The 11,881-nt window shown below is 41.0% G+C and overlaps 1 protein-coding gene across 1 annotated transcript; it reads left to right on the forward strand.

The window, feature by feature from the left end:
* The first annotated feature begins 753 nt into the window (after nt 1–753).
* Nucleotides 754–11,665, forward strand: ppp4r2b (protein phosphatase 4, regulatory subunit 2b). Its single transcript, XM_028576915.1, has 9 exons — nt 754–953; nt 1,640–1,721; nt 2,042–2,212; nt 7,849–7,942; nt 8,050–8,087; nt 8,216–8,290; nt 8,398–8,538; nt 8,646–8,953; nt 10,097–11,665. Exons 1-9 carry the CDS (start codon nt 920–922, stop codon nt 10,465–10,467), a joined length of 1,314 nt encoding a protein of 437 aa, XP_028432716.1. The 5' UTR covers nt 754–919; the 3' UTR covers nt 10,468–11,665.
* The last annotated feature ends 216 nt before the right edge of the window (nt 11,666–11,881 follow it).

The following is an 11,881-nucleotide window of genomic DNA, read 5'->3' on the forward strand; positions in this document are numbered from 1 at the left end:
AATCGTCTGTTCAGTTGCTCAATAATATTCAACAGGTTTTTAACTTATTTTTTTTAATCAAATAAGTACAATGTTTTGTTTTTTTAATGAAAACCCCTATTTTTTCAAAACTTGTTGACAATAACTATACAAATGTCCCATTGTAAAGAGGAAATTGTGTTTCGTTCAATGGAAAGAATTACATTTCTGATTGTCTAAACATGTTTAACAAAAACACAAAGCCCTGTGTGTGTGTGTGTGTCTGTGTCTGTGTCTGTGTCTAATTCACATTATCAGGTAGGCAGATGGAGGCGGGAGCATACAGAAGTTGTCATGCATATCGATCAAATACTCACATATGCATCTCTGTGATATATAGAATGAAATACAATACAAGTGTGTGTATATATATATATATATATATATATATATATATATATATATATATATATATATATATATATGTGTGTGTGTGTGTGTATATATATATATATATATATATATATATATATATATATATATGTATATGTATACGTGTGTGTGTGTGTGTGTGTGTGTCTGTGTGTGTGTGTGTGTGTATATAGTACACACACACCAACAATTGTATTCATATTTCATTCTACATCTTAATCAATGGATTGCTATATTTTGTTATAATCAATTATTTTATAGGCAGGCTAATTATTCTGTATTGCTAAATATTTGTGTTATAATCAATGATTATTTTATAGACAGGCTAGTTATTCCAAAAGGCTATGTTGCTCTTCCCAGTGCAGTGCCTTGTCTGTTGCTGAACAGGCAGTGACCTCACGGCGCCATATTAAAATGCTCCCTCCTCTTTGCCTGTTGTGAGATCGTTGCTAGCAGCAGTAGCAGCAGCTAGCCGGTAGCCGCCACTCTGCTTTTTACATCCACAAGACTGACAGAGGGCAACGTCGTGATGGAAATTGACTCGCTCCAAGAGGCGCTCAGAGGTCACTTCAGTTTATTTCAATAGTTTTGTGTTTATTGAGACCAAGCGTAATACGCGGGCTTCCGCAATTGATATACTATAAAAAAAAAAAAACGGATTGTAGCTCACACGCTAATGTCGCTAGCTAGCTGCTACTCATGACTAGCTAGCTAACGCTACAGTACACGGAAATGGTTAGCTGTCTGTCCAATTCATTACATACAATACTTTTCTTTATAACGTTAGCGACATACTTCCGAACGTATAAGTATTTGCCCTCAAAATTTGATTTAACTTGCTGACAGATGTGTTTGGCTGAGATAACGTTAGATAACTGGCCAGTGTCACCGGCTATTGGTTAACGTTACTGTTTGCCGGCTATGCTTTGCGGCTAACTTAACATCCTAGCTATAGCTCTACACTTAGCTAAGCTAGTTATAGCTAGCAAGCAACCTAGCTAGATAAATAGCATCCACTAGCCCGCTACGTTATGTAAATAGCTAACGTTAATTAGACAGTGTGATAGTCTACAGCCAAAGTGTTGCCAGAGACCAGCCAACAAGCTTCATTTAGTGGGCTAAATGCAGGTTGCAGCCGAATGTCAAAACTGTAACGTTAGGCTACATTAAATCAAAGCCTGTCCATGTCTGATCAGGCTAGTAAAGTTACACAACACTGTTCAACCCGTGGTTTGTTTTCTCTCCTCAGATTTTGATAAGCAAGCAAAGACGGAGGCATCTCCTCTTCTGGAACAGTTTTTATGTCATATTGCCAAGACTGGAGAGACCATGTAAGTGAACATAGCTGGTCTGATGAATAAATAAATGGTACATTAATCTTATATAACACATTATTTATACTATAACTGTATTAAAAACGTTTGTACAGTAGATGGTCGATCCAGGAATAAGGTTTATACAGAGTTTGCATAATCATTTTTTTAGTTAGTGCAATTCTGTATTTTCATGCCTCTTCTTAATTAACATGTTACCATAGCCTAGGCAACTTCCAGCCATAGTATGCTTTTGTCCAATTTTGCCAGTTTTTCCTCTATTCTTGTGTGTTATTCCACATGTGTTGAGTCTTATTCTGCTTACCATTTTTCTCAAGGGTTCAGTGGTCTCAGTTTAAGAACTACTTCCTGTTTAAATTGGAGAAGGTGATGGATGACTTCAGAGCCTCAGCACCTGAGCAAAGAGGTGCTACTAATCCCAACGTGGAGTCAATTCCATTTGAAGATATGAAGGAGAGAATTCTGAAGATTGTGAATGGATACAATGGGTAGGTGACCGTATGACAGAAATATTGGCAGGCTGACTGGATGGAGAAGCCTGATTGAGCATGTCTGGTTCCCTATGACCAACACATGTCATGGATAAGTGTCCTCTAGCTAACGGGTCCCCCAAGTGTGTGTATGTGTGTGTGTATATATAGAAAGAAAGAGAGTGCTGTCACAATTAACGCGTCAATAACGAGCAGATTCCTTTTAACGGCACTTTTTTTTTTTTTTTTTTTTGACACGTGATAAACGCACGTTTTCTGTGATTTGACATTTGAGGCACTCCATAGTTTGGGAAATCAGGAAGTGATGCAGTAATGTTGTGGATGGCTAACAGAAACCTCCTTAAGCAAAAATGGAGAATGAATGGCGAGTTCGGTTTCAAAGCCCTTCTAGATGGTTCTCTCAACAAGACTAAAGTTATTTGCATGTACTGTTGATGTGAATTGAGTGACCACCGGAGTACGTCGAGTCTAAAATCCCCCTCACTGGCCAAGCCTACGGCTGACGCAGTGTAAATAACTAAATATATATCTTTAAAACTGTGCATATATCATCAAATGTCAAAGTCTGGAAATACAGCTGTTTAGCTCTTGCGCAATCGTTACACTTAATGTCCTCGTTATCGGTCCAAACTTTAATACTGTTCATAACAAAACCTGCATGAAGAAAAGTGTGTTTGCCTATTACATTTCGATTTTAAATTGTATCTTGGGGTGGGGGATACCACTAGTTGTTGCTGTGATTTTAGCAAGGTGTTAACAATCACAAATTGTTATAGGCTAAACATATAAATACTGCGGTGACCCCTGTGCGTAATGCTGCATGATGGCACTGCTGGCCCTGCAGGAAAACTGGAATGGAAGAATCAGGAGAGAAAGAGACTTCAGGAACCATGACAATGACCAATAATAATATAAATAATATACCGATTTAAATTCCGTAATATAGCTGTAATAGTAATATAGCTGCGCTCTTGGATCTATGTACTGAATTGGGTCCAGTAGAGAGGGCAACGTGCCGGAACTGTGCCATCCCGGTCCAAATACAGGTCCTCGCCATTCTGGGTGAAACCGGCTTGTTTTCAGAGGGAAATGTCAGACAGCTAAGTGTGTTTTAATTTTTTTTAAATATTTATATATAATCTTCAACTTCATCACTAAGGCTTGTTTGGATATAATCTATAGTTCTGTTAAATCTTATTATATACGTCTGGTATATCGAAGCTGTCCCCACGTGCCGTAATGCCTGGTGTTTTGGAAGATTTTATTAATAAAGGTGGTCTATAGATCCAGTTTCCCTACACTGTGCGACAACAGGCCGAAATTATAATTCAATTGGCAGCAATTCCCGAACGTCTAAGAGTTTTTTTTTGTTTTTTCTCCGCCACTCGGCATGATTCGGTGTAGCCAAAGAACAAGGGTCATTAACATACTTATCAGCATTCACGAGGTGCTTTGCGTTGACTATTTATGGTTAAAAATGGGCGGGATAAGAGGCTATTCCACGTACGCACGCTTGTAGGTAATCTCTGATTTATAAAGGGAACATTGCTTACAGGTGTGCGTGGACACAGTTTTATAAATCTGACTCTTTTTTTTTTTTTTTTTTTTTTTTTATTGGGCGTACGCCATTATGGGCTTTTTGGCGTACGTGCACTTTTAGTAAGGATCCTACGCACAGTTTTATAAATGAGACCCCTGGGCTTGTTTCCCTGCAACAAGACTGTTCCATCTAGGGGCAATGGGACAGCAACACCAGAAGACTGTTCCTTTTGTCCAGGTTATTCCCCACGTTTTCAGTGCTTTTGATGCTATTTCAGTATATTCATCCTTTTTTCCACCGGAATGCTGGCAGAGAAGTCATGTCAAACATACTCCCTAAGCTAGCAACATGCACGTAGTAGGTGAGCGGGTGGACCTCGCGCGTGTTGTAGACGTGACAGGGGCTAAGAAAGGTGTATCACAGACTGGCCAAGACAAGCTTAATGTTATTACATTCTATATTTTAGCCAATAATGTAGGGCTGAAACAATTCCTTGAATAATTCGATTACAAAAAATCCTCGAAGCAAAATTCTTTGCCTCGAAGCTTCGTTAAATCAAAGGTTGTACGGCTGACTGTGTTTCCCCACGGAGGATTATTACTAGCGCACAATAGGTTTGCACTTCTGCGGACACAAAACAAGCACAGACAGTATATAAACACAAGACTGACGGCCCAGATTACAAATGAAGGAAGATTAAAATAACGAGGGTCTAAGAGGAGAGACAGGCTAGAGAAAACGTGTTTGGGATCATTTTAAGCTGCAGACATGCTGCTACATCCCCTCTGTAACAAACATCCAGTGTACACATCCGTTCCACGGAGCCAACCCGACACAAGGCAGCTAACGTCTGCTGCTCTCGTCCACCGCGCTGTTTTACACAACTAGCCTACAGCATGTTACTCTACTAATAGCAATGTTTTACCAACAAGCTAAAACGAAAGCTGCCGGTTTGTAGTCTAACTGTTTATTAGTTTGCTACTAATCTTTGGAAACTTAGCTGCTCCCGGAGACAAACCGGCTCCTCCCCCCAGCATGGCTACTTAATATGCACGTGAATGACGTCATCATGCATTCTTTATTCTTTCTCCTCACCATAGATATATCTATGCTCCTCACTGTGTATTAGGCTTCTGAAAATGTGTCCCCCCAGAACAGTGTAGTTGAATAGCCCTGCTGTAAGCTTCGTACAGTCACATTTACCCTCTGGTCAGTGAACAGCTCTTTTGCATATCCAGAGGCAAGAAGGGGAATGGGGTGAAAATTAACATTTGGGCCACCAAAAATGTACTATTGTAATGTTCTTTTTTTTTTTTTTTTTTTTTTTTTTAAGGGTCTTGGAATATGGCAATAAAAAATGTTGCTTTTTCTAAAAAAGGAAACTTGTCTTTTGTATATAACAAGCAACAGGTTTCCTTTTCTTTTAGTAAACAGTAATAATAAATATTTACTATTGCTGTTTACTAAGTATTTCTTATCCAATTAATCGACGGAATAATCGATAGAATATTCGATTACTAAAATAATCGATAGCTGCAGCCCTACAATAATGTTTATCAGGTTTTATTTTTTTGCCGACTCATATCGTTTCCTTGCAGCCTGGTAACAAATGCTACACGGCTCGGTGGCTGGGGACCCCTGTTCTAGCTCACCCTTTTTGTTACAGATATCTGTAGTCTACAACATATTTTTTACGGAATTCTTCATCCTGTGTTACAACTGTAGCACGCCCTAGTATTGCTTGTTTTGTCATTTTTGTCAGACCTTTAGAAACAGTGGCCCTCATTTATCAACCTAACGTAGAAACCAGCGCAGATATGAGCGCAGAAATCATCTTACGACAGGCTTCACGTGTGATTTATGAAACGTTCGTATCAGAGCGTAAGAATGGTCGTACATTGATAAATGCAGCGGCTGGAAACGATCGTAATTTAAATATCACTCCCCAATATATTCTCGGTTTTGAGGCCTCGCCCCTACAATTTACGACATGGCGAGACGTAATCCGGCTGAGAAGCGGCACTTTTCAGAGGTGGAGATTGAAACGCTGATATCTCCGGTTCATTTGCACTAACGTGTGTACTTTTTGGCAGCCTGAAAACTGGTATTACAGGCTGTAGAAAGAATGCGGAATGGAAAGAGATCACTGATGCGGTCAACAGTGTTGCCGTAGTAAATCGGACTCCAGCTGAAGTTTAGCCTATTTAATTTATACATCCTTGACGCATTTTCTATAGTCCTAATAGTGATATACAGGCTTATTGCAATCTCTTAGGCCTACATGGTGTACCTATATTTAAATAAACACACGGTAGCGGAGTTTATGCAGTGTCTTTTATTTTACTCGTGTTTTTTTTCACAGCTGAGGGAGAGCGCGTGTCCTCCGCCCCCCCGTGCTGGACCACCACCACGACCCTGTCTCCTGACAGCAGAGGGGCTGGGAAAACAAGCCAAAATAACTCGGTCAAATCGGGTCATCTGGCTCCATCGCTACATTTATGGCACCCAGTTTGCCTGCGAGATCTTGTGCAGAACCCCACAGGCTAAAACAATGTTGCAGACTTTTTCTGCCGTGTATAGGGTCCCCCCCCCCTCACTGATGCGAGCCATCTGTCCTTAAACAATCCGATGTAGCGCTCCACCGTGGCACGTGTGCGTACGTGTGCACTATTGTACCGGCTCATAGAGGTCTTCTAAAAGAGCCAGATCTGCCATTGCTGATAAGTGATGACTTCTCCTTCTCCTGTTAAACTGATTATATGCTGCACTGCAAGGCCACGCTGACTCAGAAACTTTCGTACACGAGTTCAGACCAGACGTGAGATTTGATCGCAGCCTACGCTCACGTCCAAATTGATAAATGCCGAGCTTTGCGTAGGAATCGTTGTTTTAGGTCGTACGCACGTTTCATAAATGAGGGCCAATGACACAGACACCCACGTTAGCTTCTTGATTGGGTCTTATCAGTCATGACGTGTCCTTTCCTGATTTGTCACGCCCCTATCACGTGACCCTTTTCTGAAAGAAAACAAACGTCACTGGCCTTGACTACCGGTGCTTGTTCAACAGGATAACGAATTACAGCAGTTTCTGAACTTGTCGATGCTAGCAGCTCTTGTGCTCTTGAGCAGCAGGAGGCCAGTTATTACTTGAGCGATTTGCGACAATTCAGTGTCTAGCAGCGTTATCAGCCCTACATCATGCTAACACCAGCACACACGTACCCGTGTACCTGAATAGTCTGTGGTAATGCGTTCTCAGGCGTGTTACTAACAACGGAGATTAGTTCCAAAAAGTTGCTACAACCCTTGTTGTACGAAAATCGTTTGTTTTTAAAATGAAAACGTAGTAGTGTGGATGTAGCCTAATTTGACAAATGTATGCCCTACAAGGCTTTCTCCAAAGTTCCCACAATGGAACTGCTAATAACAATGCAATGTGTTGACTCTGCACCTGTCAGTGATGATGCGAAATAATGATTCATAAGTGACATTAAGCTTACGGTCAACTATTTACTAACACATTTTTCTATTGCAATTTTTATGCCGTAACACAAGATAAGACCTGATTGTGAGTGTGCTCTGATCCATTTCGGAATTAGACGTGTTGATACACAGACCAGAGACCAACAGCAATTGAACAGAACTTTACCCAGACCCATTCCTGGGTCCCGTCTCCGTTACTAGGAACCGAGCGGACCCGTGGCAACTTCTACTTCATGCACTAATTGGTAAAAGGAAGTGTAAAGGATCCTAAATGTTGGAAAAGTTTTTAAAAGGTTGGATTGGCAGTAATGTACTGTATTAAAGTAATAGAGCCAAAATGATTACTCAAATAGGCAATTGACAGAAAATTGCCCGACAACAAAATTGATAATCGATTGTCTTGATTAAAGTATCACAAACGCAATTATTTGACCACTGTCATGTAATCGTGCTACAGTAATATACTTGATATTTTTCCCACTATCCCTTAGTACCAGATTGTATAGATAAAATGATTAAACTGAATTATTATAGAAGACCACCTAAATGACAAGTTTTCTATGATCTGTATTTTGAGTCTGTTGCTTTTTTTCCCCATTAAATTTTAGAATTCCATTTACGATCCAGCGCTTGTGTGAGCTGCTCACAGAACCCAAGAGGAACTACACAGGAACAGATAAGTTTCTCCGGGGGGTGGAGAAGGTATGTGCCAAGCAGCGTGTTTTTTTTTTTTTTCTTGTTTTTCTCTCAAGTTGTTAACCTATTGTCAAGCTGTTGTCACTCATTTGGGAATTCTTGTCTTCCTCTAGAATGTAATGGTGGTCAGCTGTGTTCACCCAACCTCAGAGTAAGTGTATTGTTCCAAAAGAAATACTTTTTTTAGAATAAACGTAAAACCAACTTTTAATATGAAGTTTTGGGTATTATATTTTCCAACACATTAAGAGTTTTGTTTTTCTTAACTTGCTTGTACAGGAAAAATGGATGCAGTGCTGTCAACAGAATGAATGGAGTGATGCTTCCTGGGAACACATCTGCTTTTACGGAGAGGTTGTTTTGGGGCCCGATGTAGTCCTTGATCCTAAAATGGAAATGCGTTGAATTTCAACAGATAATAACAGACGTGCTTTTTTTTTTTATTGATGGCTTTTCATTAGGAAAGTGAACGGTCCTGGTACTCCCCGGCCGCTGAACCGACCGAAGGTGTCTCTGGCCAACTCCCTATCAGCCAACGGCCTGCCAGACAGCACAGACGACAAAGACCTCAACACAGAGCAAGAAGACGACAAGGACTCCAGGTACGTCAGAAGCTTTTAACGCACCAGAAAACCTTGTTCTTTGTGTTCAACATAAACCCACTGGAATCCCATTTGTATCTGCTCTGATTTATTCTGCGTTTTATCAGTGAGGTTTCAGCGTCGGGAGCTTCCCTGGGGAGCTCACTGAAGAACAAACACCCAGAAGATGCAGAAGAGGACATGGAAGCCGAGCAGCAGGAAGTGAAGCGACTTAAGTTCAGCAAGGACGAGGAGGAAGAAGATGATGAGGAGGATGAAGAGGAAGAGCAGGAGGCGGACACTATGAGGCCTTTACATGCCACCTGCCTGTCAAAAGAGGCCGAAGCCATGGTCCAGGAGGAAGAGGAAGAGGAGAAGGTTGGGTACAGCAAGGAGAATGAAGCCTCCAGCAGTGCTGCTGCTGCTGAGGACCAAGGTAGGGTTGTTGGGTTTTTTTTAACGCGCCGTGTGTGTTAATTGGTTTGTATGTGATGCGTTTTGAGGGAAAATTTATTTAGAATTTATCCCATTTTTATCAATGTGGGTAGGCTAAATAACAAACGCCAATTCCAATGAAGTCGTGTAAAACGTAAATGAAAACGATTTGATTTGCAAATCCTTTTCAACCTAATATTCAGTTGAATACACTACAAAGACAAAATATTTAATAAAAACATTATAGTTTTTTGCAAATATTTACTTATTTTGAATTTGATGCCTGCAACACGTTCCAAAAAAGCTGGGACAGGGACAACAAAAGACTGGGAAAAGTTGAGCAATGCTCAAAAAACACCTGTTTGGAACATTCCACAGGTCAACAGGTTAATTGGAAACAGGTGAGGGTCATGATAATGTTCACAAAGATGCAGCGAGTTCACCACTTTGTGATGATCAGCAAAGTTGTTCATAATGCCCAAAGTCTTTCTCATAACCTATGCCAGCTGGAGATGGTAGTCCATTTGCATTCCCGTTAATACGGTTGACCAGTTGCAGTTGACATTGTATTGGGAGTGAACCAGCTTGTACAAGAATCTGTGCCGGGTTGAGTTCACCGTCAGTAAAACAATTTTTTGGGCTTTTCCGCCTTTAATGGAGAGAAAGGGGAAAGAGAGGGGGGAGACATGCAGGAAATCGTCTCAGGTCAGAGTCGAACCCTGGACCTTTGCGTCGAGGCATTAACCTCTAAATATATGTGCACCTGCTCTACCCGTTGAGCCAACCCGGCCACAAGTTTTTTTTTTTTTTTTTTAGTTTTTTTAATAAGAGGCATAGTACATTACATTATCCATGTGATCTTCTGGACTTAAAATAAGTCTGTAATGTAAATGTAATTTAACTTCTGCAATAATTTGAAGGAAAGATTTGAATCCGTTTTGTAAGCTTATGAGTGAATGTGACAAGTTCTGTCGAATGACAAATGAAGTAGTGCAAGTGGTCCTTCTTGAAGTCTGCCTGACAGGAAAACAAGCAAAAGCAGTCATTCACCTGTCTTCAATTGTCTGGAAAGATTTGGGTCATTTGAGTCTGAACAGGGCTAAAACATTTTGGGTTTTTTTGTCTTTTTTTTTTTTCACCACAGAACCCACGAGCAGCACGCAGGCCGAGGTGTGCACGGGCTCAGGTCCAGAGGCCGAGCAGGCTGAGCGGGAGGTGCCCTGCGGCTCCCAGGAGGAGGGCAGTGACATGGATCAATCGGAGCAGCAGGCGCCCGCGGGCGTCCTGGAGAGCCCCGAGACCAGCAGGGACAGCGAGGAGAGCAACAGTGACCCAGTCAGCAGCAGCAGCAGCAGTAGCAGTAGCAGCTGTAGCATAGAGGAGAGTGCCGACGCGGCCAGAGAAGACGTAGCGCTCGCTCCCTCCAGCAGTACGACCGAACCTCCGACAGAGGGCGACATGGAAAGCGCCATCTTGAACACTGGGTCCACCGAGGAGCCCATGGAGCAGGACTAGATTGAAGGCCCCCCCTGCAGCCATGTGTGACCATAAACCAGCTTATCCTTGAATCCAGCTTGACTGTCACTGGGAATGATGAGAACTGCACCTCGTACACAAGACGTCCCGCTTTTGGACACTCCTCCAAAATGGCTACCTGGCATTGATGTGGGCATATACATTTTCATTTGACAATTTTTTTTTTTTTTTTTTTTTTTTTAAACTGGAATATTTTATTGAGCTTCTTATCCTCTTGTTTTTAAGTTTCCCATAAAAGAGGTTGGTTTCAGCAGCCTTGAGTTTCTTAGCTGGATTCTTTTTATTTTTCTTCTTTTTTTGGTGTTCAACGGGCTTGTTGGATGCTGGGGTGGTCTGGTTCTTTTCTTATACCACTCACTCCAGCCATGTGGACATTGTGACAGGATTGGTAGTCTGTTTTGTACCCTTAAAGCCCAGCGTACCACACCACCAGGGTCAGAACAGAGCCATACCAGCCCCTGTTTACTTATGACGTTTGTTTGTCAGGATATGAGCTACCACCACCATTTATGTAAAACATATTCTTTTTAGTCAAGCAATGACCTGAAGGGAACAGCCCACCACCACTATATTGTTACTCCACCAAGTTCCACCAGGCTGTTGAGAACATGCATTGTTTTAAAATGTATTTCTCCATCCTTATGAGATGGTAGATGTTTTTTTTTTCTTCTTCCATTTGTGTCCTTATATTATTTTAACCATATTTTTGCAATGATACACTACCAATCCCACTAACAGTACAATGACATGCTACCTTGTTGAGGTGTCTTCTGTGAAATTATATATTTTGGATTCATAAAACCACCATAATTTATATGATCATTTCAATTCAGTTAGTTATTTTGGAGTATGTTTTTGTTTTGTCTGCCAGTTGTAAAACCAGCTGTAAGTACAAAGATGACTTCTGCTTTCTTTGTATCGTGATGTCACCATGTTGTTTTACCGACCGATATCCAGAGCAGTTTCTGGTTCCAGTTCTACACCTGTTTCTGCAGCTGTACTTTTTGATATTTAGAATTTTAAATTTCTGTAAAGTAGATTTTTGTAGATTGTAATACAGTATGTGTTCACTGCCTTTGTGAAACCATATATAATTGTATAATTTCTGTGTATACTCTGAATGCTTTTGCTTTCAGTGCGGTATTCAGAAACAGCAATAAATGTTAAGATTTTTATGTGTGGTGGTCTTTTTTTACTTTGACAGTGCATCTTGTTTATTCTGTGCATTATATATCAACAGGTGCAGTATGCTGGCTCACTGAAATGGGACCATTAAAGAGCAGAGTTGTTAATGTCGTTGTTATGGTGCGTTCTTTTGGTCTTGTAATCGCGACTAGTAGCTCAAGTGTGACGTCACATCCATGTCGGAAAACGAGTAAACGTGGGTTGTTGC

Source organism: Perca flavescens, chromosome 4, assembly GCF_004354835.1.
Source record: "Perca flavescens isolate YP-PL-M2 chromosome 4, PFLA_1.0, whole genome shotgun sequence".
NCBI lineage: Eukaryota > Metazoa > Chordata > Actinopteri > Perciformes > Percidae > Perca > Perca flavescens.

Excerpts from the sequence above, each read along its gene's own strand:
- ppp4r2b (XM_028576915.1), top strand. The coding sequence starts at position 920 with ATGGAAATTGACTCGCTCCAAGAGGCGCTCAGAG. Across the intron at positions 954-1,639 it reads GCTCCAAGAGGCGCTCAGAG|ATTTTGATAAGCAAGCAAAG; the intron begins GTCACTTCAGTT and ends TTCTCTCCTCAG. Across the intron at positions 2,213-7,848 it reads ATTGTGAATGGATACAATGG|AATTCCATTTACGATCCAGC; the intron begins GTAGGTGACCGT and ends ATTAAATTTTAG.